A 27,991-nucleotide genomic window follows, 5' to 3' on the forward strand; every position below is an offset into this window, starting at 1 on the left:
GGTCAATTGACAATCTCCGTCATGTTATCCTTGTTTTTAGCTCTACTTTTCTGAATATTATTGCTGTTTACAATTTATCTCTATATATAATAGAATATAGTATTCGAGACAATAACTCAAAACTGCAAAATTTCATAAAAAATAATACAAATTCAGCAACAGCAACCCAACGACCGGTTTTCTGATGTGTATGTAAATATCAAAGCAGATAGATCTTAACCTGGTTAACATTTTGGCTATTAGTCATATTTGCTCTAAATGCTTTGGTTTCGGAGATATAAGCCCAAAACTATATCTTATCCATATGTTCTATTTTTAGACAGAGAAGGTTTTAGAAAAATTAACGGACAATGCACAATGACGATCACTACAACGACGACGACGACGGACATCAAGTGATGAGAAAAGCTTACTTGGCCAATTTGGCCAATTGAGCTTAAAAAGGTTATAGTAAACTGTTTTAGCTGTTATTCTAATTTTATTTCTATTTGGGTTAAGTAAGACCATAAAAACAATATTTGAAATTTCACTTCACAATATTTTGTATATACTTTGTTTTCAATAGAAAGAAATAACATTCCCAAAAAAGTTTTACAACAGATATATAAATATGGAAACTTTGATTGTCAGGAGACTGATGACCTCTTTGTGTGTATGCGTAACTGCTCCAGAATCTAAAATATTTAAAAACATCTTCAGGTTATATTTATCCAATATATATACAATATTAGGTCAATGTGAGGAAAATATAAATTATTTTGTATAAGGGCAGAGAAACTGGAGAAGAGCGAAGTTCTAATATTGTTTTATACTGCAACTTAAATTAATACATTGATAGCTTTTTAAATCATAACACAAATATCAAACTTATTTTCATCCCTTAATGGACACCTGATTGTGGAGAAAATATTCCATGATGAAAATACCATTATACAACATATAGTCATGTAACTATATTTAGGAAATAAACTAGCTGCAGTATAATGTAGTTGACTGTATGCTACCATTTATTAATCTACCATTGCATATTATCATAAAAGTCTTGAAAGTTTCTCAAATAAAAAATTAAAATGCTATATAAAACATATTTTGTGCTTAGCTTTTTTTTTATGAAATTAGTGTTCAAATAAGAAATGGATAATAGTCTCGGGCTACCTTATACAGAAATGACGGGAAAGAAAAAAGGTTTATTTATATACTTACATATGGACAAATATTCATTTCCAGATAGGATGTACTTACCAACATTAATAACATCAATCTGGCTTGTTGTTGTTGTTAATTGTGTCGTTGTTGCTGTCGAGGCTGTTATTTCACATTTTGTACAAAGCACAGGAATGTTGTTGGTTTTTGAAAAAGATGGTTGCACGTTCATCGTTTGAGTTGGCATAATAATTTCAGTAGATTGTATCTTAGAATTGACAGAAGATTGTAATGTATCACTACTCAACGATCCTGGTAAACTATTTACATAATATCTGGTTGATGTAGAAGGTATATAGCGAATTCCTAGAATCGTGTGTTTGCTGGATTGCGATGACAATATATTATTGGGAATAGTTGCTTGAACAAAAGTAGTGTAGGTCTGCAAGTGATCGCCTAAAGATGGCACTTTATGACTTATTGGCATATTACTGCTCTGGAGGTTTGTCACGTGACTAGAAGAATAATATTCGTACACATTTTGACTCGGTATTGGTATTACTGATATGGTTGACTGATGATGTTTAGAACTGTTGATTGAATGTGGTATTTTACTACTAGCTGATTGAGAAGCCTGGTCGCTTGACGAGGGAAGAGTAACGTATGATGTGTCTTCCAAAATATCACTGCCGATGGAGCTGTAAAGCGACGTACTAAGACCATGAGTTGTATTGTACAGTTCAGCTTTTGGTGTGTTTAATAGATATGGCGCGCAGGAATGACAACAATCAACGTGTACTAGATGGCAATCTTTTGGAGCGTTGGCAACCACATCTGCACATGACCAGCCGTTCGAAAATATTGATCCAACTACATCTCCATACAAACATGATTCTACAAGAAAGACAAACAAAAACGTAAAAATATTTAACCTACCGTGAATAATTATCAATCTAAAACATTAATTGTATTCTGTTTTTTTACAATTCAATAATCATGATAATTATTGGCAAAATGTAAAAGAATGCATTTTAGAGTTATCAAAACATATTACAGAAGTTTTTGCTCTTTTGTATTCTTTAAATTTTAAGGCTTACAAATTGCTTATACAAGTTATATCAAATACAAGATTTAAAGAAATCTTATTTTGTAAAAGGAATAGATATTCAGTGTATCAGCCTTCAAACGATGAAAGATGTCATTTCCTTGTAAACAGTATAATAGTTTGTATTTTTACATTCAATTTTTTTCTTCTATAACGTCATGTACATAAATACTGAATATGTATGATTTGTATTCAAATTTTGTGATTAATTTATTAGTTATCAACTTTGCAATCAACATCCTCTCTATTCAATTCTATATTAAAGACGAAAAAAATGAACTTACGTGTCATGCTACTACTTCCATATCATTTTACTATTACACCGATTGTTTGTATTTAAACTGGTAAAAATATATTCTTTTTTATCTCGAAGATTCGTCAGAGTAAGAATTGAATATACATAAAGAAATGACCATCACATCTGTGGCTAGCAGTATCTTATCTGCTTATCCTAAGAGCAGTCAATTTTATCGTCCAAAATAAAAAAAAGAAATATTGCGGAGGCTGATGATACGTTAAATGGGTTAGATAATTCCTATCTTTATTTCTATCCAATAATTACCATGATTATTGTTGAAGACAAAAAATACAAATTTAAGTTTTCATCCGGTAATAATTTCTTTAACAATGATTTATAATGGCATTGACCTTATGATTCAACCTAATGACTTCAACATAGTTCTTATTGGTATGGATTCTGGCGACAGTTGTTTATCGTAGTTTAAATCTAGAAAACTGATGAGGAAGAGAAATATCAAGGTACACGCAATACCAAGTGAATCACATGATCTCTAAAAAGAGCTAGACCGGTGGCATCGACAGGATCTGATTAAATGAACAAATTGTTATTTGGATGGAGAGTTGTTTCATAGGCACCCACACCACATCTTTCTATATCTGAGTAGAACTCAAGTATTGGTCTGGTATAAATAATAGTTTCGTTGATATATGGCGGAACACAGAGAAAGGACCGCTTTATGCTTCTATTTTTCTCTTGGAACATATTACGAATTTAACATTTATGACAGTTCTAGTCCATTCGTTTTTTATGCGTTTTTTTATTTTATTTTGCCATGTGATTATGGACTTTCCTAATTGATTTTCCTCTGAGTTCAGTATTTTTCTGATTTTACTTTTTAGTTGTGTCAATTTTAATTTTTCATTAGTATGTGAAAAGTTTATGTATGCATGTTCATTTCAAACGAGCACTCACCATCTGCTTCAGGTGCAATCGAATCATCCCTGCATTTTCCAGATATACACCACTAAAGTAGAAAACCCATCTTACTTAATACAATTGACAACATTTGTGTTTAGACTGAACACAGCAAAGACTTGTGTTTGTTATGTAAATGGAAAATGGTAAAAATTGAACAACGTTTCCTTTATATTAAACAGATTCACTCCGATAATAATAGTATCAAATCGTCACAATTGTACTATAAACGACGCGAATTTCGATAAATATGTTTTAGATATCTTTAACTATAGCGTGGGCCTCTTTGTCAGATTTGCCATCAGTTTCAACACCTGTATGTTTATTCAGTTATTGATCTGGATCCCAACTATGCTTAAAATATCTATTATAATAACCTAGCTTTTTGTCAATTTAATGGATAATAAACAACTATAGTACAAGTAGGAGGTTCAACCAGTTTAAACTCAGTTTGAACTCAGTTTGAACTCAGTTTTAACATGGCATTGACAATTTGTTTACTGTCCCTCTGGTTCCTTTCGCCACTCTTTTAAACTCACCATTTTCTTCCGCAAAAACAAGTTCAAAGTGAGGACAATGTTAGTTGTTTTTACTCGTTCATTTAATTGATAACATTTTAAAACTGACTCGTTTTTTTATACTTTTTTTTTAACTATTTTGATCTGAGCGTTACTGGTGAGTCTTATGTAAACAAAACGCGCGTCTGGTGTATAAAATTATAATCCTGGTACATTTGATAACTAATTGAACAGATGAGTTACCTTCATGTTTCCACATAAGGTTCCATCTAATGCTGAAGCTGACCCACATGCTGATGAATTGGCGGGATTTGAACACCACAATGTTGTACAAATGGATGTAAAGTCTCCTTGATATAGTTCCTGTGATAAAAAAAAAGACCTGTTTGATAAAGATGTCATTTATCATTATAGGTAAATTACATGATCCAATCAAAAACTGAACATCAGATTAGATGACGTCTTATGCATTCTAGGAAAAGTAGAATGGTCTGTCAAACACAAAGTTAATAGCATCCACATCTTGAGGTGTTTTTTCTACTATACAAATACCCATTAAATAAATCTTTAAATATCACAATGATTTAAATTAATGCAACTTTATGTCACAGTTCTGCCTTCAACAATGAACAAAACCGCTAACGCACAATATACCGTAGTTATTTTGGGCATGATATTTTAATAGTTTAATCATTGGCATGAGATTCTGTATATGAAAAATATATTTCACTATCTAGTATACAAATGTACAAGTAATATATACAGACATTTTTGTCTTTCTATGTTGAGTTGTTACACATTTGTTTCAGATAAGGGTGAAGGTTGTTATCTTTTATAACGTTTACACCAGCTGCATTTGTTTGAACTTGTCTGAAGTCAGGTATCTGATATTAAGTAGTTGTCGTTTGCTGATGTTGTTCATAAGTGATTCTTGTTTTTGATATTGATTAGACCATTGGTTTTGCAGTTTGAGTGGTTTTACACTAGTTATTTTAATGGCGCTTCATGGCTTGCTGTTCGGTTTGAGCCAAGACTCCGTGTTGAAAACTGTACTTTGACCTATAATTATTTACTTTTACAAATTGTGACTTAGAATTGTCTCATCGGCACTCATACCTCACCTTCTTATATATATCCTTTGGTGTTAGATCTCCTCATGGTTTATAAAGGACATAATTTGGTTTACACTTCGCAAATTGTGTGAGTAGTTTTTCAAACGCATTACAGCACCTAATTGCAATTTATCAAACTTGTCATTTTTAAAAGATATTGTATTTTGATTTTGTTTTACTTACTCTGCACAAAAACGATCCTGCTTCTACAATACTTGCACATTGGTCATCTGCACCTAATGTAAGGGATGGCACGATGCTGGTTGAAAAGGGTGCTATATAACTAGTTGTTTCTATATTATTTGAATAAGTAGACGAAGGTTGTGAGACAGTTGAAGTTTTTAGATATGCAGCACAGGAATGACAACACTTAATATTAATGGCACTATTATGACAAGTTTTAGGAGAATTTTCCATCATGTCTGTACATGTCCATCTGTTTTTAAATATTGGTCCTATCTTATCTCCATATAAACAGAATTCTATAAGATACATTGTCATAATTACTAGTATGTAAAATTGAGCATAATAAAAAAAACAAAAAATGTAAAAGTAAATGACAACAACATCAAATACACTCAAAATATTACTTCACATCATTTGTTCTCATAGCAAAATTGAATACTTGACTTTAAATTGTTATCTTAAGTAAATTTTGATTGATGGATTTTGTTGTTCATGCTAGTTTTTCGCTGTAAAATGCATTTTCGTACTTGTATTGTATGCTTCTATATATTACAGTTATCGATTTTGTGCTAGTGAAAGAGCTGACTAGTGATATTTTTTATAACACTTTCTTTTGAACTCTGGTGGATAGTTGTTTCTTATCACATGTCATTACTTTTATACTAATGAAATTATAAGTCTTGAATCTTCATAGTTTTGAGTTTTTTCTGTTTGTTTTAACTCGTTCGTTTAAATATTTACTAAAGACATCGAAATCATTCTGATAAATTGGAAATGCAGACATAAGTGAGTCGGAAAATAATTAGTAATTTCATTTTAAATTGGAACTGATTCAAAGGTCCGAAGGATAGACTTATTCACGTCACTCACATAAAAAAAAATTTCAAACACCTGCTTAGACGAGTTAATATTGTTATATTACATATATGTACGATTTTTCTTTTTCTCGGCATTATAACGAAGAAGAATTTGTCAAAGTAAAGAATTCGAAAATGGATTGTCGATTTTTATTAGACAATTTGTAAAATTATATTATGTTATATTTAAGATTGCACCGAAAGAGTTGATAACTGCATAAATGCATCTTTGCATAAAGTAAAATCCCAATAATACCGAAACTCTGAGGAAAATTGAAAACGGAATGCATGTGTCATTCGCATCCCTCTCCTTTACAAATTTAAAAAACAATGGTATAGTGGATAGCGGATTTTGAACGAACCACCGTATATTTAACCGAATCATTTAACATCCATTAAGAAAGTGGAAAGTTTTAGTTCGAATAGATAAACTTACCATCGCCTAGAGGTGCATTGATATCTGTGGTACATACTCCTGATACACACCACTAACGATAAAAAGTAAATATTTCAACACGAATATACAACATATAGTACACGGATGCCTCACTCGCAATATCATTTTCTATTTTCAGTGGACCACAAAATTGGGCTCAAAATTTAATAAAGTCATGTCATAAGGAACATCCGTACTAAATTTAAATTTGATTGGACTATAATTTCATCCAAAACTACCAAAAAACTTTAACTTGAAGAGAGACGGACGAACGAACGGGCGAACAGACGGACGAACAAACGAACGGACACACAGACCGAAAGCATAATAGCCATACATGAGCATAAAAATGATGTAACAAATTTACAGAAATATCTGATAAATCCAGTTTGTCATTTGACACTTGGCATTTTGACCAGAAGTTTCCCAGTATGGAGGTGAATAACATTTTTCTTTTTCATTGTTGAAATGCAAATTAAATTTTTTAGAGATTTTGTAACTACTCTTTATAAGTACACTTGTGTTGTCAGATCGGCCTTTGACTGGTTTTTTTTTCTATTGCAATACGCGTCTTTGATAATAATCTGTAAAATGTTGTTTTTGAGATAACTCCTAAATCCATGGTCTTGAGTGTAATCAATAGCGATAACAAAGATTATGAGTGTCCATTTATGTTTTTTTTTTATTTTGTACATTTAGAGGTGTGGAATGAATGCACTATTAATCAATATGTGTTCTTGAACTGTAAGGACATTTGGTATCCTACAAATAAATGTAATCCACAGTATTTGTTTATCGCACTTTTTATTACTTTATTATACTGGATAAAACTGAAATAGATTGTTTGGTGAGGACTTCCCGTAACGCCAATTTTATAACTTCATTGAGTACCAAACATTAGCCTAAGGTGTTCTAGTAAAAAACAATTAATCCGTAAAATTTTCGTGGAATATCTTTAAAAATGTCTGAAACATAATAAATAGTGTTTTATGTTACCTTGTGATTGCCGCATAAAGTTCCGTCTGACGACGACGCCCTGTAACAGCTTGGTGAATTTGATGAACACCACAATTTTGAACATATAGATGAAAAGTTTCCTTTATATAATCCCTAATAAAAGTAATGAAATTTTTTTTAAAATATTAATAATTTCAATCATGTGTCATGTGATGATCTCTTCTGTAATGTCCTCTATCTGTGCGTACTATTAATCATTAAACAAAAAACTTACTTTGGAATTTTATAGATAACGGTTAATCATTAGATACTTTTATATAAAATGAAAATATTTAGATAAACAAATATCTCTTTTTCATGAATATAAATCCTTAGATCTTAACAAAAATGAATCAACACATTATATAAATTTTATACGTCCGAAACGCTTTTCTATTTTCTTTTTAGATTTATGAGTTTGACTGTCCCTTTGGTATCCTTCGTCCCTCTTTTCTATGTTTACCTTCGTCAGGAACGCTCAAAGCCAAATATTTGAAAGCCAATGATGTAGATGAGCGGAACCAGTTAATAAGCCATATAACATAATAAAAACCTTTAAAAAAAACAAAGCCAAAGCTCATTCATACAGTTTACGTACTCTGCACATAAAGGAACCAGCTCCTCTTGCACTTTCGCATTGCGCATCTACGTCCGACAATTGGATATGTTTATTCGACTTGTTTCCCGATGAAGGAGTGACCAATGAAGTTGTATTTGGCAGCAGATAAGGTGAGCATGAGTCACAACATTCTCTCGGAACCTGTTGACATTTGTCATTATATTTCTTGGCGATTTCAGAGCAGTTCCAGTCTCGACTAGAAAATATCTTTCCTCTCCGATCTCCATATAGGCAGGAACCTATAAAAGAAACATAGTTTCGAATTATTTCAAGACCAAAATATTTTTGGAGAATTTTATTGTGAACTATATTTGCAGTTAAAAACACGATATACACATTCACGAAAATTTGTTTGTGGATGAATTGAAACCTGTGTACGTATTTCCCAGTTTCCAGTAATACGACACTGGAGAAAATTTGGTTTTGTTATACATCATTTACTAAAATTATCCTCATTTAGAATTGACCTTCGACAGGATTGACAAGGAACAGTACTGCTTTGACATGAAGAGGTTTTTATTTCATTTGCACTAAAACTAAACGTATTAAGCTTGTAACTGATGAATTTAACATAGCAAGCGATGGGGATTAAAATGGCAGTTTTACTGTTGGTTCCCTTTTGGTCCCTGATGCATCTATCTATCTAGTAGATAGTTATACTATATATATCATTTCAAAAACTGCATTTTATGATATAATTATAAATGTATTACTTAAATGATATGTAGAATTATTTTATAAGATCTTACTTTTTCCTTTGGGGGCCTTGACATCATAAACACAACTTCCAGTAACACACCACTATTAAACAAAATAAAAGATGATTTAGAATGTCATATTAGATGCAGGTATCTCATTATTGTCCTAAGTTCATTTTTCTAACCGAAATGAAACAACGAAGTATCATACATTTCAAAAGCAGTGAAGTAACAAGTTTTATAATGTCCACTTTAGATGTCACCATTATGTTTATGATTTTCTTTTAGTAGAACTCAAATCTTTTTACAATAGAATTTTACTCACCAATTTTCATTTAATTTTCTGGTATAAAATATTCTTTGAAATATATATTTAGGTACACGAACGCTTTTCCAAATTCTAGATTAAACTCTCGTGATTTTCATTATGTTCTCGCTGTGAACATAATGGGTTTTTTTTTTCAAAAAAAAATTTCCTCTGTTTTAGTCAATGAGAAAAACAGAATATTTAATAATACAGAATATTTCTTCCATTTGGGACAACTACAATCAGAAAATTATATTCAAGGACACTTCGGAATAGTTTGCATTGTCAACATAAAAGTGTCATATACAACCGTCATGATTAATATTAATTAATTTAAACTAACAATAGACTAAGTTCGTGATCTTCAACGAAAACGTTCGTCCATTGTGTGCGCCTTTATGACGTCATTTACCAGACAGAAGGGATCGCATGTATCCCTGCTCTATTAAAGTTCATCAAGCGTCTTTTGTGATCGTCATTTTGCAGGATAAACTAAAAACTAAATTTGTTCCGTAAGTACTTCATCACAATTCCTTTATGATACCAGTGCTGAATATATATTTAAAGAATTTAATTTGCCGTATAATCCGTGAAATAGAGCATTACTATTTTTTCAAAAAAATGGCTCAACATAGGAACGGAAGTGACGACGCTCCTAAACGCACGAATGATGTTCACTCAAACCAACGTTTTTGACGGAAATGCACCGAACTAGAAAGTTGTCTATTGATCTTTACTTACCATCTGATTTCCACATAGTGTTCCTTCAGCAGCTAACTTTTTCCTACAATAAGTAGTTTTGTCAGGTACAGCGCACCACATGACAGTACAAATTGTAGAGAAATTACCATAATAACGATCCTATAAATAGAAAGAAGACACATAATAGTACAGATTGTAGAGAAATCACCAGAATAACGATTCTATAGATAGAAAGAGGCCATTATAAAGCATAAAAAACAGCGCACCACATAATACTGTGGATTCATTATTATTCGTTGGATACCAATATTCTTGGGTTCCGTGGGAATAGATGAACTACGAATTTAAATGTTCAACAAATAACATATTTGCAATAGGCTTTGTAAACAGTGATTGCTTAAACCACTAAATCAAATTTCCACGAATATAAATGTTTTCAGCAATCCACGAAAATTGCATCCACAGTAGTACATATAGTAGAGAAATTACCATAATAACGATCCTATAGATTTAAAGGGGGAAATACCATAACATAAGATAAAGAAACATAAAAGAAAACACAAGCAACAATGCAACAAAATACCAACTGAAAGTTTATCATTGACAAACACTTGCCAAGCCAAAACCGATTGTAAATATATGTTTGAAGGGCTAGCATTTCCTGCTTTTTAAGTGATATTTGTCGCGCTACTGTATTAAAACTGCCATTAAGTAATCGGTAAGAAGACAATTTACACAAGTATGTCCAAAACTAAATATTTTCAAATTTATAAAATCATGTGTGCGTAGATCATTCTGACATATTTGTGACCGCACTTTATGAACAGACTAAAAGTGGTTACTCCAAAAGGCGGAATTAATCTAATTTTGCTATTTCTATTTTGATATATTTCAATTAGCTAAATGAAGGTTAACAAATAAATAACACTTCAATGCAACATATATATTTGTTAAACTATTCATGATAAGAAGTAATCCAGATATACCTATTGAAATCTTTCAAAAATACTTTTATATTGGTTAATTACCTACCGTACACAAATACGAGCCGTGTCCGACTATGTTTTCACATTGTGCGTTTGCATCGTACACCTGACCTGCTACATCATTTCCAAATTCTGACAGAGCTGTTGCGTTGAAGCTAGGACTTAGGGATAACATACAATTCGCTGAATTACTAAAAGAAAAAACCAACCTACAAATGGCTTCTCGGAATTCTCTTGAACTGAATTTAAATGTGCGTATTGTTATGCGTTTACTTTTCTACATTGGTTAGAGGTATAGGGAGAGGGTTGAGATCTCACACACATGTTTAACCCCGCCGCAATTTTGCGCCTGTCCCAAGTCAGGAGCCTCTGGCCTTTGTTAGTCTTGTATGATTTTAAATTTTAGTTTCTTGTGTATAATTCGGAGTTTAGTATGACGTCCATTATCACTGTACTATTATGCATATTTTTAGGGGCCAGCTGAAGGACACCTACGGGTGCGGGAATTCTCGCTCCATTGAAGACCCATTGGTTGCCTTCGGCTGTTATCTGCTCTATGGTCGGGTGGTTGTCGTTTTGACATATTCACCATTTCCTTTCTCCATTTTATCTGTTTATGCATAATCTATAATAGGTATAGATGTGGCCCCAACCTTTTTCGAGTGATACCGATATCTGTCAAAACAAAACCATTAAGGATTTGTTGAAGAAATATTTTCAGTTTGCCTAACTTTTCAGTACAAATCACTTCGTATGGTGTGGTGCGTCTAATTAGCGTTAAACCAAACACTTTTATGTATGTTATTGTCATTGATATTTCATGTTTTTTTGCTGATTTACTTTACGAAGCCATTAAGAATGTGAAGAAGGATCACCCCCAGTTTTTGGTGGGGTTCGTGTTGCTCAGTCTTTAGTTTTCTCTGGTGTGTCTTGTGTCTTTTTTAACCATGGCGTTTTTAATATAAAAAGGTATATGTGGTATGATTGCCAATTAGACAACTCTCCACAAGCGTCAGTTTATTTTCGATCTATGAGTTTGAATGTGTCTCTCTTTTATCTTTCTTAAGAAATTGGTTAGATTTATAAATGATATTTGTTAATGCATGTACCTTTCTAACGTGTTGATGTAATTTGTAAAATAATTGGTAGAACATGAAGAAAATTTCCATGGATTAGTTGCTTTAGCACTGCCAGGTTTTTGTGGACCATTGGAGGACGCCATTATATACGAATCATTAAAACTACATTCGTTTCCATCTCCATCGTGTGATGCTCCTAAGCTGAAAAAAAACATGGTCCTTTCATTAGAATTTTATGTGGAGCAGGATCTGTTTACCCTTCCGGAGCACCTGAGATCACCCCTAGTTTTTGGTGGGGTTCGTGTTGTTTATTCTTTAGTTTTCTATGTTGTGTCATGTGTACTATTGTTTTTCTGTTTGTCTTTTTCATTTTTAGCCATGGCGTTGTCAGTTTGTTTTAGATTTACGAGTTTGACTGTCCCTTTGGTATCTTTCGTCCCTCTTTTATGATTGTTATACTGTGTGACATGAGTTGATACACCGTGTTCTTTCTTTTAGCTAAAATTTACAATTTATTTTGATGATGTTTTACTTTTTCTGTAAATTTATATATTACATTGATTATTTATCAATAAATTGTTTTCTGTTAATTTTTTTATTTATTTTTTGGTCTTGACTATTAACGTGTTTGTTTTGGGGTTTTCGTATATACTCTGGTTTCATTGTTTGTTTATTATTTGAGTATCTCTGGTAAATTTTTTGCAGATGGAAAGCGCGTCTTGCGTACAAAAGATGAATCATGGTAGCTTTGAAAGTTTATTTCTAAAGATATTGCGCTAAATGTGTGAGAATAGTTTCATTCAATTTGAATTAATTCTAGTTAAAAGACAGCAACCCAATGACAAAAAAAGAGAGTATACAAGCGTCCTTGGTTTATAAATCTTTCTCAACTATTATTTAATAATTCAATCATTTTAACAACCAATAATTTATTATATCTTGTCACTGGTTGTTCAGGAGCCACTCATTGTCACCATAAACAAATTCTACTATTGTACTCACTTACCTATGTCCCAATTCATGGGCGGCTACTGTTAACATTTCAAAGTTGAAATGGTCCTCTACAATGGACTGACTTCTAGCTGAACAAACAGCACCGACATAGGCCAGCCCTGCATAGTAAATGATATTGTATTCTTAGAACATTGGGTATATTGTTTACAAATAACAGATCAATAAAGAAGTTTTTACACAGCTTGAAATTGTAACTTCATGTAGTATTCACCTAATAGTGCAATTATTTGTATTTGAAGTTATAGTAAAATTCAAATTTTTAAATATCTTTTACCTCAGGCATAGATTACCTTAGCTGTATTTGGCATAACTTTTATGAATTTTGGTCCTTATTGCTTTTCAACTTCGTATTTTATTTGGCTTGTTTAACTATTTTGGATTCGAACGTCACCAATGAGTCTTTTGTAGACGAAAGGCGCGTCTGGCGTACATACAAAATTTAGTCCTGGTATCTATGATGAGTTCATTGTGTACGTGTCTGATAAAGAGATTGCAATAAAGATTGCTATCAATTTTGATACCAATTAGATTCAAAGTCTTCTAATCTAACTTATGCTTGGATCTTTTACTATAATTTACCTGCATTCGATGAAGATCCATTTGCAGTTAAGTCGTATCTAAAACAAATAAGAAATTTCTAAGCATGAAGTTAAATTCATTTATTAACACTGAGTTACCCTTAGGAAAACTAGTGGCAACAGTAGATTACATATATTCAAAGCTTATAAGTTCATTCAGAAGGTACGCACCTTTTTAGGTTAAGTCCTATCTTAAAACAAATAAGAAATACTTAACTGAAACTGAGAAAAAACACATCAAATATAAGAGGAAAACAACGGAAAAACAGAAACATTTAACATTGATCAGTCTTTGCTCCTTTCTAATAAAATCCACATATAGCCTTCGGCTGTTGTCTGCTCTATTGTCAGGTTGTTGTTTCTTTGACACATTCCCAATTTCCGTTCTCAATTTTATATCATATAATTTCTTTTTAAAGAAAACCCATTTCATTTTCTAAAACACCGCTTTATGTCACATTTCAAAAAAAAGTTGCTTATCGTCGGAGAATTGAAATGTTGAAATGCAGAGAAAATTCATTTATTGTCACTCTGAATTATATTGTAATATGTTCATATCTGTCGAATATGTAGTATTTACAGAATACAGAGCTGGGACAGTATTCTAACCTTTAAGTTATGCGAATGTTAATTTATCTCGGTTCATGTTATTGATTTGATCTGTTCTTAAAGTGTAAAGCGGAGCAATACACAATTTTGATAAAAACCAGTTGTTACTTTTCGCTGCGTCGCTCTCCGACCTAGTAAACGTAGTGTGTCACTACAGTCAAATTTAATCGGATTAAGCAGTATGCAATGCAACTGGTACCATATATTCAATTTACCTAGTAAAGAGCATTGCATGATCATGTCCGTGCAGGCTACCAGTTCTCGACTGTACCCAGTTCTCAAAATTAGTAAGGGCATCTGATGAGTCAACTTGATAAGGACTCACACTGGTTACCTTGATTGATTCTGTCCATGATGAGTCAGATTTGGTCTGGTGAAATTATAATGAGATAAAGTATCGTATGAAAATAACATACTAGTAGTCCGATTAGGTTTTTTCTTATTTATATACATTCGAAACGTTGCTAACATTTGGGTAAAACAAAAACTTTAGTATCTCGACAAACAATCTTCTTTCATAGAAAGTAAAAACACAAAAATACTGAACTCCGAGGAAAATTCAAAAAGGAAAATCAAAAACCAAAAGGCAAAATCAAAAGTCCAAACACATCAAACGACTGGATAACAACTGTCATATTCCTGACTTGGTACAGGCATTTTCTAATGTAGAAAATGGTGGATTGAACCTGGTTTTATAGCTAGCTAAACCTCTCACTTGTATGACAGTCGCATCAAATTCCATTACATTGTCAACGATGTATGAACAAAACAAGCATACTCAAAGAGTAAAAATGTCAAAAATAGGGGTACAACAGTCAATATTGTGTTTTATCGGTCGTCCCACTGTCTATATCACTCTGTTCAGCTCTTAATATTATTCCGTATCATGTCTTTGTGACGTCAAATACGTTGACCCGGCCTTAATAACTTTGACCCGGACTTATCAGCGACGTCATAATGTTTGAACCGACGTTAATAACTTTGACCCGAACTTATCAAGTCATCTTTTGAGTGCTGGTGAAACAAAGAAAACACTTCCGAAACACACAAATATAGCCCGATAAATCGATTATCAGATTATCTGCATATTGATATTGTAAAATATCAGCTGCTTGGCATAATATGAAGGCTTTTTGATCTCGTTCGCTACGCTCACTCGACAAAAAGCTTCATATTATGTCTCGCAGCTGATATTTTACGATATCAACATGCAGATAACCTGATAATCGGTACATCATCTTAATATCACTACATAAACAACAAGAATGGTGTATCATTGATAATGATTGTCAACAAAGCTTTACTGAATATTGGGTTGGTGAATCCCCAGTTGCATTGAGCAAGTTGATGTTGAAAATTTTTAAAAATACTAAGCGTGTACTACTATATGTCAGACTTTCTTTCGGATGAAACCCAGACTTGTGATTTTGGAAATATATCGAAACAAGACAGAAAACTTTTAAACGTTACCTTTATTATTACAACAACCGTATCAATATCCAAAAGTAATGCAACACTCTTATCAGCTTGAACATCTTTCTATGTTGTCTTTGATGACGAATAAATGCTTACAGACATTTATTTTGGAGTTCGATACTTTTAAATTTCAATTCTACCAACCAATCAGAACAGTTGTTACAAAATAATTGCATTAGAATTTCAATTCTACCAACCAATTAGAACAGTTGTTACAAAATAATTGCATTAGAATTTCAATTCTACCAACCTTGGAAATGGCTATTCCGGCAAACGTTATTGATATACTGTAAGATATTGTTTGAATATTTTTGTACATGGCATCCATCTGAAAAAAGATATTGGAAAATATTGACTAATTTTCATTAAATTCGAAAAATGGAGGGAAAGGGAAACGTACAATCATGTATTGATACTTGTACTGACAAAAAATCAACTCGCGGAATTGTACTGATTTTTAATGGTTTGTAACTTCTCTTTATTTCGGATGACAACAAGCACAATATCATACACACTAGTATATTGAAAAAAGCTATGACCTACCGTTCTCCATTCAGATCATCATGCGAATGACAACAGAAATATACTTTGCACACGGTTTTACACAAATAAAATAATTGTGACAAATACAGCTAAGGTGATCTATGCCTGCAATAAGAAAATCCTTCGTATTTCGAAAACTTCATACTTTTGCAAACAGTTGATTTATAAAAATTACCATGTAACTGATATCCATGTCAACACTGAAGTGCATATTAAACATACAACATATAACATAAAACATGCACATAAGAGTTTAAAACTCTCTCCAGTCATGTAAGTTTGATTTAAAAGTAGTAACGATAATCTCACCCCATTAATAATGAACGCATAAAACTGCCGAATTGTTATTATTGCTTCTGCATCTTTTTCAACGTGGTTGGATTTCTTGCTTTTGTCATACCAACTGAAATCAAGTTTTTATGTAAAGTTTATTTTTTTAAAGATTTGTTTTGTTTCCATCTATTTCATGTGAGATTTAAAAAGAAGATGTGGCATGATTGTCAATGAGACAACTCTCCACAAGCGAGTCTTTATAAAATGTAGAAGCATTGTACATTGTACATGTTGTACTACCATCAAAATTGGTCTTTCCCATTTCGAAGTTTAAATTTGTTTATAAATGTTCCGATTGACATCCTTCCAATGTCTGACAAAACATTAATATTTAGTGGAAAGTTAGTATCACCGTTCTTTATTCAATTTAATCTTATATTTTTAGTATGTGGGGTATACATGCCGTACAAATTTGCGACACTAGGTCGTGGTCTTAATATACCAGAATAGTCCATTTTCTGTTAATCTACCAATAGTGGTATGTTGTCCTGGTTCAGTGTAAACTAGCTTTTTTTAATCTTAATTTGTATCTTGATGATTTTATGAAATTTAAAAATCGATCATCTAAAGTTGATTTTAATATATATTTTGTTTTAATATGGAGAAGAGATAATTAACCGAACAAATCCATTTATGCACCCAATGTTTATACCTTTGAGGTTAATAGATGCTATAACTACTGTTGTTAAACTGATTCAGATTATGATACTACAAGGTAAATAATAGAAAAGAATTATTCTATAATAATTCAATGTTGGATGTAACGCGTCTTCTGAATGGCTGACGTTATTTTGTTATCAGCCAATAGACAAAAATTAGTCATGTGATCGTGACGTTATCAATGTTTTTTCATAATTTTCTACGGTTTAAAGTGGAATTTAGAATTAAATTATAAGGAATGACTGTAATATTTTTTCTGTCTATTCGAAATAACATATAATATTTGGTGCACACTGTTAAATAACCCGCTACGCGCGTTATTCAGTATGCACCATTTTTTTTAATGTTATTTCGATTAGACAGAAAAAATAGTGCATAGGAAGATCATTCGATATATCTTGTTAAGGTGGTACCTAACACTACAGGGAGATAACTCTGTAAAGTCAACTAAACGTTTTAATTACGTTGTGTTGTAAAAGGAATATTAAGCTTCTCAATGATCAAAATTGGTGTTTGTCAAATTGCTATATAACCAGTGTAATCTTTCTGACAAAACGGTTGGTTGAAAATTTTTGAAATTTTTATATTTTTGTTATAGGGTAAAAGTAAATACTTTGACAAAATTTTATGAAAATTAAACGAGCCAAATTAATATTAGTGAAAGTGTTGGGTACCACCTTAATAAGACAACAACTTACTATTTGTATATAGAATAGTCTACCACTATTAGAAGTTCTAGTTGGTAAGATCCTGTACCACGTTTATATCTTTTACGAGAAACACGTTTTAAAGTTGTTTCGGAAATTTCTACAAAAACAACAAGAAGACTTTAAAGTGTATGTTATGTTCAAAACTGCATATATGATAAAATATTCAAGAATTTCATTTTACACGTTTAAACATACGTATATTATAAAATAAAGTTTATAAAATAGCACATTGCTTAAACATCCGTGAAAGTCTGGTAAACGCTTAGACAGTTAGTCGCATTTTTTTATGACTATCGGAACAATACGGGCCATTTTTTTCGATTTGTCGTCATATATACCTCATTCCTAGTCGTGAATCAAGACCATAATGTTACCGACACTTTAACAGCAGATTACTAATGATTTAAATGAGAATCATCGTTTTCTTTACCTCCAATAATGTGGTAAATGTACATGATAATTTACAATTAGTCTTTTACTAAATTTTAATCAATTTTTCAAGAGGAAATCCATTCAACATTATGTTTACTAAATTCTCAGTCTAAATGACAAAACGTTTCTTTCACTATCAACTAGATATATATTCACCTTACAAAAATAGCATAATTTCCAATTTTATAAACTACTATTTTTTTTTACTTTTTGTATGGTTTTATATAGTATATGTTTTACAAAAGCTTTCCATTCGAACATTAAGACTTAAAACTAGTGAATAACTATGCGTAGTTCTTGATAGAGCTTAAAAGAGGGACGAAAGATACCAAATGGACAGTCAAACTCGTAAATCTAAAACAAACTGACAACGCCATGGCTAAAAAATGAAAAAGACAAACAGAAAAACAATAGTACACGTGACACAACATGGAAAACTAAAGAATAAACAACACGAACCCCACCAAAAACTAGGGGTGATATCAGGTGCTCCGGAAGGGTAAGCAGATTCTGCTCCACATGCGGCACCCGTCGTGTTGCTTAAAAATGGAAGATACATTTCTTTCATAAAAGAAATAAATAGCTTTTTTCACTCAAATTTACACATTTATTTAAATAGCAAACTTACCTTTTAGCGTAAGATCACTAAATGTTACATTCTGTTTCTTTTCCTTAAAAATGAGAAATTTGTTGTATCTTCGTTTGAATTGACACATTGGTGAATGTTTGTCTTGTGATTGGAGGATATATTCCACTCCTTTTGCATGAAAAACTCCAAACTGGAATAGAATATTAGAGCCAATTGATTTTAACGATTATGTAAACCAATACCAGTAATTGCTCGAAATATTTAAATATAGTATTCTTCTATCACGAGTCTATTGTTCTATTGTAAAATTGTAATTTGCATTTAAAAAGATGCTGCAAACAATGATTTAAAGTTATATATATAAAATGTTTATGACATTGACAATTTTGTTAAATATATGGAAATTTCTTTTAAAATTTGAATCCCTAAAACAGTGCCAAAATGGAATAAATAAATAAATCGATAATAACCTGTTTTCAAAACTTAGAATTTTTCGAAAAGCTAATAATTTCCCTATCCCAGGCATACATTACCTTAGCCGTATTTGGCACAACTTTTTTGAATTTTGGATCCTCAATGCTCTTCCACTTTGTATTTGTTTTGCTTTATAAATATTTCGATATGAGCGTCACTGATGAGTCTTATGTAGACGAAACACGCGTCTGACGTACTAAATTATAATCCTGGTACCTTTGATAACTATATAATAGCCATGAGGATATACAACAAATCAGCTGTCGAATCCCGCTTAACATTTTCATGCAAATATGTCAATCTTATTAATGTCCTAGCATCCGTCTTAAGAGTATATGAAAAGCTGCAGAATTGGCTGAGCCGTTTGATGAGAGAAACAGAGATTTGTTTGAGGTTTTTATTGTCCTTGCTCTTACCATGCTGCTACTATTTGTCCGATCACTCTGCATAACAAAAACTGCTCCGTTGAAGAAATCTTGGTAAAATATAGATTCCTGAAATTGAAATAGAAACCTTTTATAAATGATAATAAAATTGAGAATGGAAATTTGGAATGTATCAAAGAGATAACAACCATACCATAGAGCAGACAACAGCAAAGGCCACCCATTGTTTTCATTGCAGCTGGCCCCTAAACAAATGGGTATACTAGTTCAGTAATAATGGACGTCATACTTAAGTCCAAATTATACACGAACACATTTAGCAATAAGTTACCATCAGACTCTTATATCAAGTAAATGTTTAACATAATACTAGTATTACTAGTATCTTATTAGATTATTTTTTTTACAAAATGGACCCTTATTAAAACATAAATGATAAAAGGTTGATAGTTTTTAATGTCAAACGCGTGTTTCTTCCATAAAGTCAAAACAAATAACCAGGAATTGCTTACGTCCACCTTATGTGATCTTTTCTGGAAAACTGTATAACTGACTATCATACATTGTTTTTATAAGAATAAACGTTTGGTAAACTGAATTTCATCTTTTAATGCTTACCCTTTTGGAGCACCTGATTTCACTGCAGGTTTTTAGTCAAGTTCGTGTTGTTTCTTATCTACTATTTATAACTGTTGATGTAAATGCCCTTTGATTTTTTTAATCTTGGTTTACTCCTTGGTTTTGATTGTTATTGTCTTTAAATGATAGTTTTGTTTGATTAAGACAGCCTAAACAGACATTTATTCATATAGAAAACTCTCTAAAATCAGTTTTTCTCACATTTTCACTCATTTATCAGAATTATAATCTAAAAGAAATCACTGTGTATACTATAAGTTTTTCTTTATTATACATTTTTTACCCCTTCCCCTGTTTCAATTTTTTAAAGAATTTGAAAACAAGACTTTAATTATTGCCAGCTTACCCTATTTGCATATTTTCTGATAAAAAATGCCTAGAACCTGTTAAAAACTGTTTTGATAACATATTGAAAGCATATCAGAATATTATCAATCATTACAACATTTAAGATTATTTAAAGTATCCAATCCAGCCTCTGTCTCCAGTCCACATCTTACTGTATGCCTATTTGTCAATTAAAGAACACATTTTCTACCTCAAATGGTCAATTTAGAATTCTTGTCACAACAGTATCATCTGTAACCATATATTTAGCTACTATATATACTAGCAGTGTTCGAACAAAGCCATATTTGCAATAGTTGTTTGTATGCAGATGCCAGTCTGAGATATAAATTCACTTAAAATGTTGTAGAGATGACTGCTAACATCTGATTTTTGCATAACTTCAAAGCATAGTTATTGTTTTCTATATCAAGAACTTTAAATCATAAAATCATAGCATTTACAAATTAAATTATTTGTTTTATGACACAGGGGGTAGGCAATTTTCTATGTGTTTTGCCCCTGGGGCCTCAAATTTCTTAAATCAATCTGTTTTTTCTAGCAATTTGGAATATTTAGTACATGTTCAGGATAGAACACACTATTGTAGGTTTTCTTGAGATATTTCTGTTTTTCTAGCTTGTATTTATTATGACGTGGTGACAAAAAAGCAGATTTAGGTGTTGCGACTTACTTTTGGGTGATCGAAAGGACACAAATATCCCATATATAATATTTAGGAAGGATCTATGAGTTTCAATGACTGCGTAGAGTAAAAATCTAGCACTTCTTAACAATTTAACTTACAAATATGTAACTATTATGAATTAACTTTGTATCCAGGACTTTAAGTAAACTTTGCATACTGTAAACTGTGAATTTATGCTGAGTCATCATATGTAAGGCCCAGGATTCTATCAATCTTCATTAAATATTTATTAAACTTCATATTTGAGTTAATTTCTTTAAAATCTATGAAATAGAGCAAATTTGGTTAAATTCTGAAGGTTCCCCTTTTCCCCCTATATAGGTTGCATTTATGTAAATATTGACAATGCAATTTCCCATAGGAACTCCTTTTATGGCTAATACTGTACCACTTTTACTATGAAGTTTTGGAAAAAATCTTATCCTAGAATTGAAAGTTCATATGCACCACAATTTTTTTCAAAGGTCAAAATATAGGGCTGCGTGGCATATTTTCAACGTTTATATGCCCTGAACGTCTCCGAGTTTAAACTTACACTAATTTTCTTAACTACCCCTACCTCGAATGAAAGGTTATCACAGATTTCAATGTAAACAATATGCACGTGTGTATTTACTGGTAACATTCCCAAGTTCTGTCTCTGCGATATGGAACACAGAGAGCATAACTGGAAACCAGTATGTAAACACAATTAATTTTCTATGAATATTCAATTACTCCCCAAAAGAGGCGTGCTTTGAGCAACAGCTGTATTTACAAAGTGCAACCTATAACATTGCAACAATTAGAATAGTTGCTTACCTCATTATCAGAAACATCTCTGGGAGTTATGGTATCACTTTCCAAGATAAAAGTAGGGATGTTCGGCTTAATATGATAATTGCGTTTAAGATGTATATAAACCGGAAGTCCTTCCATTGAAAAATCAAGGTCAAACGTCTCTGGATGAAAACTATCATCTGCTGATCTTTTTGTTCTTTTCCCTTCTTTTATGTGAATGTAGATATCCTCTATAACAAACAAATAGATTGCATTTTCGTTTCAATTTTCTAGCACATGGTATTATAGTTTTCGCATTCAAGTTTTGTAGGTTTCGTAAACTTAATAAGGATAAGAATAGAAATATATGTCATTCATCATTCGTGTAAAGTGTCCAGGTTTTTATTCTATCAAGTAATAGAAAATTTAGATAGTAGGTTGGTTCAATTTTAAAACAAAAGGAGGATCAATGTACTTTATATAACAGCAGCTACGAAAACAGATTTATGATCATTAAATGCTAAAGAGTTTTGCTTTTGGTTTCATACATTTATATGTCATTTGGTGCCTGGTGGAGAATTGTCTTTTTGACAATCGTACCATGTATTGTTATAATTTTCTACATAAAAAGATGCCTGTACCAAATCAAGAATATGACAGTTGTTATCCATTCGTTTTGTGTGTTTGAGGTCTTAATTTTGCCATTTTATTCCGTTTTGAATTTTTTCACATTGCGATAAGACGTGTCACGGTACTTGTCCATCCCAAATTCATGTATTTGGTTTTGATGTTAAATTTGTTATTTTCGTGGGATTTTGTCTGATGCTCGGTCCGTTTCTGTGTGTGTTACAGTTTAGTGTTATGTCGTTGTTCTCCTCTTATATATCATGCATTTTCCTTGGTTTTAGTTTGTTACCCCGATTTAGTTTTTTGTCCATGGAGTTGTGAGTTTTGAACAGCGGTATACTACTGTTGCCTTTATTTAAGTATTTTTGTGGTTTTTGACATGGTAACGGCATTTTCTAATGTTGAAAATGGTGGATTAAATCGGGTTTTATTCCTAGCTAAACCTCTCACTAGTATGACAGTCGCATCAAATTCCATTGTAATGACGCAGATGTCTGAATAAAACATACTGACATCATAGGTTGAAATGTCAGATATGGGGCACAGCAGTCAACATTGTGTTATAATCTTAATCAATATTAAAACAAACAAAAATGTAACAAAATAGTACAAAATGGTAGATAGACAAAGCACCTTAGAAAAAATGAAAGACAAGAATATCAAAAAATACTTTATACTTGCAATTAACTTTTTGTAGCCTTAAAATATACATAGAAAATATGTGACAGTACATACCAGTGTTTTGGAACAGTGTCCTCCTAGTATAAATTAGACTTTTAATATAAAAAGTATAATAGTATTACATTATACAGTAAAACCTGACTAAACCGAACCCTTTCAGAACTTCAGATTTTATTCGGTTTTGGCAGGTATTCGGTTCATAAGGTTCACAATGCATAAAATGTGATATGATTGGTCTTCAGAACAAGTTTGGATTAGACAGGTTTCCGGTTTATTCGGGGTTCGGTTTAATCAGGTTTCACTGTAATTGCAAATAACTCGTTTAGTATCACGTTAAATACTTTTGAGTAATATCTTAGAATTTACAATTTTATCGGGTTCGTATAAATCAGAACTGGAATTCTGGTCCCTTATGGTTACCCCTTGATTCGATGCTGTAATGAATAAATGACAGATTTGAATTGTCAACGGATAAGTTATGCAATTGTACTTAGTTAAGTTGTCTTATTGGTCAATTATAAATTACTTTATACTTGTAGATAACTCTTTGTCGCCTTAAAAAAAGAATATTGAAAAATATGTAACAATACATACTAGTGTTTGAAAAAGGCGTCTTTCTAGTACAAATTAGACTTTTAATATATACATTATTACAAAAAGCTAGTTTAGTATCACTTTAACTAACTTTGGCTAATTTGATAATTAGTAAAAAAAACATCAAAACTGGTCCCTAATAATCCCGTTGCTGCATTTCTGCAATGATTAAATGACAGATGTGTTTTTCCAACAGATAAGTTAATCAATTGCACTAAAGTTCAGTTCTCTTATTGATCATATGATCAATTACTATCCGGATGTTTAAGTGGTGATATGTGATACCACCTCCTTATCTTTATATTGTTTCACACCATTGGGCGTATTAAAAAGAATCGTATCGAAAGGAGAAAACGTAAATAGTGTAATGCTCCTGTAATTGAATTATTTTTAAATGGGGAGTTAAACTGGATTTCGTCTGTCCGTCTGTTGCATGTTTCTGTTATATAATTCTCAGAAACTTCAAATTAAAAATTCTTTTTTCTAAATCTAAGCATTATTATGTAAATAAAGGCAACAGTAGTATACCGCTGTTCAAAACTCATAAATCCATGGACAAAAAACAAAATCGGGGCAACAAACCAAAACTGAGGGAAACGCATTAAATATAAGAGGAGAACAACGACACAACACCGAAACGCAACAGCACACAGAAACGGACCAGGCAACAGACAATACACCACGAGAATAACAAATATAACATCAAAACCAAATACATGAATATGGGATAGACAAGTACCGTGCCACGTCTTATCTCTTATTGTAACTTATTGGCTGTGGTATGGTCAAATTTTACAAGAAAATGACATTTGTTGTCCATTCGTTTGATGTGTTTTATCATTTGGTTTTGCCATTTGATTAGGAACTTTTCGTTTTGGATTTTCCTCGAACATGTCGAAGTTCAGTATTTTTGTGATTTTACTTTTTACAGAGTTACATACCAACATTTTAAGAATTGCAAAGTTGCAAGTTTAATTTTATGACACCTTTTGGCTTTTTATAATTGTATGTAGGGAAAAACAAAATAAAAGCTGGTTTTTAATATTATTGATACGAACTACAATTTTACGAACTACAATATTTTTGAGAAAAATATCTGTTCAAGTTCTTTTATTAGTATTAGATTTTCAGATATAAATAAACTCGTCTTAGATACCAGGATTGAAAGGAGTAGGGGCAATAAGGCCCTTATTTGGCCCAAAAATTACTGCAAATTTAAAAGTTATCATACATATTCTTAAACTACCGAAAACTTGACTAAGTAATAAGGTACTAAGAAAAACAAAACAAATTTGACATCGAACAAGTTACCATGGCAACAAATCATGACTTATTTAGCATATTTTGTGAAATTTCGTGATTTTCCTTGTTTTTTCATCAAATTTGAAGTATATTTTAGATTGAAAAAGTATGTGCGCACTCAAGAAACAACTTTATATTTGGTGAGATTATGCCAATAGTTATAATAAAGCTTCTGTTAAATTATTTTTTTGTTTCTCCGCTGCGCACTATGTTTCCTCAACGGAAATAAAGATAGAAAACTGCATAAATTCTGTATTTTCATCGTTTTTGTGAAAATAGTATACATTATGACGTAATTGTGACGTCATCAGATAAAAATCTTAATGTTTTTCAATTATATTTCTTGACCCTATGCATTTCTAAACATTATGTGCCAATTTGAAATAGTTATCAAACATTTTATTTTCTTGGGCCAAAATTGGGCCTTAATGCCCCTACTCCTTTGTATTTGCGCCAGACGCGCATTTCGTCTACAAAAGACTCATCAGTGACGCTCTAATAAAAAAAGTTAAAAAAAGCCAGATAATGTGAGAATTTCAAGATCATTGAAAACCACTAAATCAAAAAGTTTTGCCAAATACAGCTAAGGTAACGTATTCCTGAGGTAGAATGGCCTTAGTATTTCAAAAAACGTAAAGTTTTGTAAATAGTTAATTTCTAATTATGACCATATCAATGATAACTTATGTCAACACTGAAGAGCTGACTTCTGATCTGGTTTTACCCTGGGGGAATGAATATAACACCAGCGGTGGTATTGACCCAGTGGTTGTATGAATAGACTCATCATAGATACCAGGATTGAAATGCTGTATTGGCACAGGACCCACGTTTATTCGACAAAAGCATCACCAATGACGATCGAATCAAAACAGTTTAATAAGCCCAAAAAATATACAAAGTTGAAAAGCATTGAGGACCCTCACTCAGAAACCAACATTTCGACGAGAATGTCCCAGTAAACCTGAAGTGAATACATCCGAAACTAGAATTCTGGTTCAGATATCGATTGTTCTCCTTGAAATTCACAAAGTTGAACGACTTCAAAATAGACATCTGTTACTAATGCTATGACTTCACTTTGAAAATTGTTATTTTCCCATTTCACAGAATTTAACACCCACTAACCCACATAACTCCATTTGTGTATTTCATCTATGAGTTGTAAACATCAGTCTGTAGTATCTAATAGGTTCATTTAGTTTTATGGGTTGTACCATAGATAAATTATTGAACATAAGTTTAACCGCTTACTTGTTTTAACGAATCAGCGCACAGCAGCGCAGTTAAAATAAGACTATAGTATATGCATGTAGACGTTCTACAGGTCTACGACAGTCTTAAAGAGTAATTTATTTTCAATCATTAGATAAGGCCTGTTGATAAATTGGTACATCAATTTAAAGCGGACGAGTAATATGATTAAAGATCTAACAAAAGATTTCATTTTTAATAATACATAGAAACTAGACTGATTAATAAAAACCCGATCGAAAACAGGGGGTGAACTTATATTTCAGTAAGGTTAAACTGTGTTGACTTTTTGATATGGTACCCGCCATGTTGCTCAAGCAAACTTATAATTCTTATTATTATAGTGTCACTGTCAACGTATATTATTTAATACCCGTCGTGTTGCGCAAGCAAACTTTTAATTCTTATAATTATAGTATCACAATCGGGAACAGGATAGGATGACAGAGTCAAAATAGCCATAAGTGGAATAACTCAGTTGGCATAGGTGATGCATATATTCATTAACGATCACTTAACCATGATGGAGTCTGTAAAACTTTCAAGGGATGACTTCAATCTTATCGTTCTGAACGATTAATTTATTCCTTTACAAGCTTGAAGTAAATTCTTTATGCAAGAATATCAAGAAAATTCTTATAGACAATGTATCATGAGAAGAACAAATAATAAAAAAAAACTTGAAAAACACTGAACTCTTTGAAGAGGGACGAAAGATACCAAAGGGACAGCCAAACTCATAAATCCAAAATTCAAAATGAAAAAGACTAACATACAAACAATAGTACACACGACACAACATAGAAAACTAAACTTATTTGAAACTGCATGATATTTTAAAAGACATAAGAAACATATCTAAAACTAAAAGCCATACCAAATCAGAGCTCGTCAGAGTAGTCGGAATTTGTTTTATGAATTATTCAAGCTTACCTTTGAACTCAATATCAGCATCCTTTGGAAGTCTCAAAAAGGAATCTACTTTCGACGTCGATAACATTGTCATAAGTGAAAGTATAAAATTTAAGTCCATCTTTGAAAAACAGTCCACTTTCTCCGTCAAAACTGAATTTCTTTAAAACGTTACATATTGGGCGTTAATCGTTTTAAATGTAGTATATATTTTTAAGCTAATTAATTTTATTTATTCGAATTGAACTGCGAATATTGTAAAGGCGTAACATTTTACCACTTAAAGATACATGCGTTGTCATATTGTAAGTATTACATAAACGATATAATTTAATTATCTGATGAAAGACGGCTTTTGTGTGTACTTCCTTTTTTTAAGTAATAAATGTATGATCAAAGTACTTCAATATTTTGGTTAACATT

At 31.8% G+C, this 27,991-nt stretch overlaps 1 protein-coding gene across 1 annotated transcript; it reads right to left on the bottom strand.

Annotated features, from left to right (window-relative positions):
- Positions 1-518: 518 nt before the first annotated feature.
- Positions 519-27,766, bottom strand: LOC134695353 (uncharacterized). The gene is made up of 23 exons (XM_063556580.1): positions 27,590-27,766; positions 22,241-22,449; positions 19,795-19,872; positions 18,944-19,094; positions 18,222-18,228; positions 17,872-18,000; positions 16,490-16,583; positions 15,888-15,965; positions 14,377-14,531; positions 13,554-13,591; positions 12,967-13,072; positions 11,991-12,161; positions 10,928-11,072; positions 9,935-10,054; positions 8,938-8,989; positions 8,168-8,427; positions 7,570-7,683; positions 6,574-6,625; positions 5,278-5,576; positions 4,226-4,345; positions 3,462-3,513; positions 1,243-2,037; positions 519-674 (listed from the first exon to the last, which is right to left on the bottom strand). The coding sequence occupies exons 1-23, from the start codon at positions 27,687-27,689 to the stop codon at positions 592-594; spliced, it is 3,408 nt and encodes a 1,135-aa protein (XP_063412650.1). The 5' UTR covers positions 27,690-27,766; the 3' UTR covers positions 519-591.
- Between the last annotated feature and the right edge of the window lie 225 nt (positions 27,767-27,991).

Source organism: Mytilus trossulus, chromosome 13, assembly GCF_036588685.1.
Source record: "Mytilus trossulus isolate FHL-02 chromosome 13, PNRI_Mtr1.1.1.hap1, whole genome shotgun sequence".
Lineage (NCBI taxonomy): Eukaryota > Metazoa > Mollusca > Bivalvia > Mytilida > Mytilidae > Mytilus > Mytilus trossulus.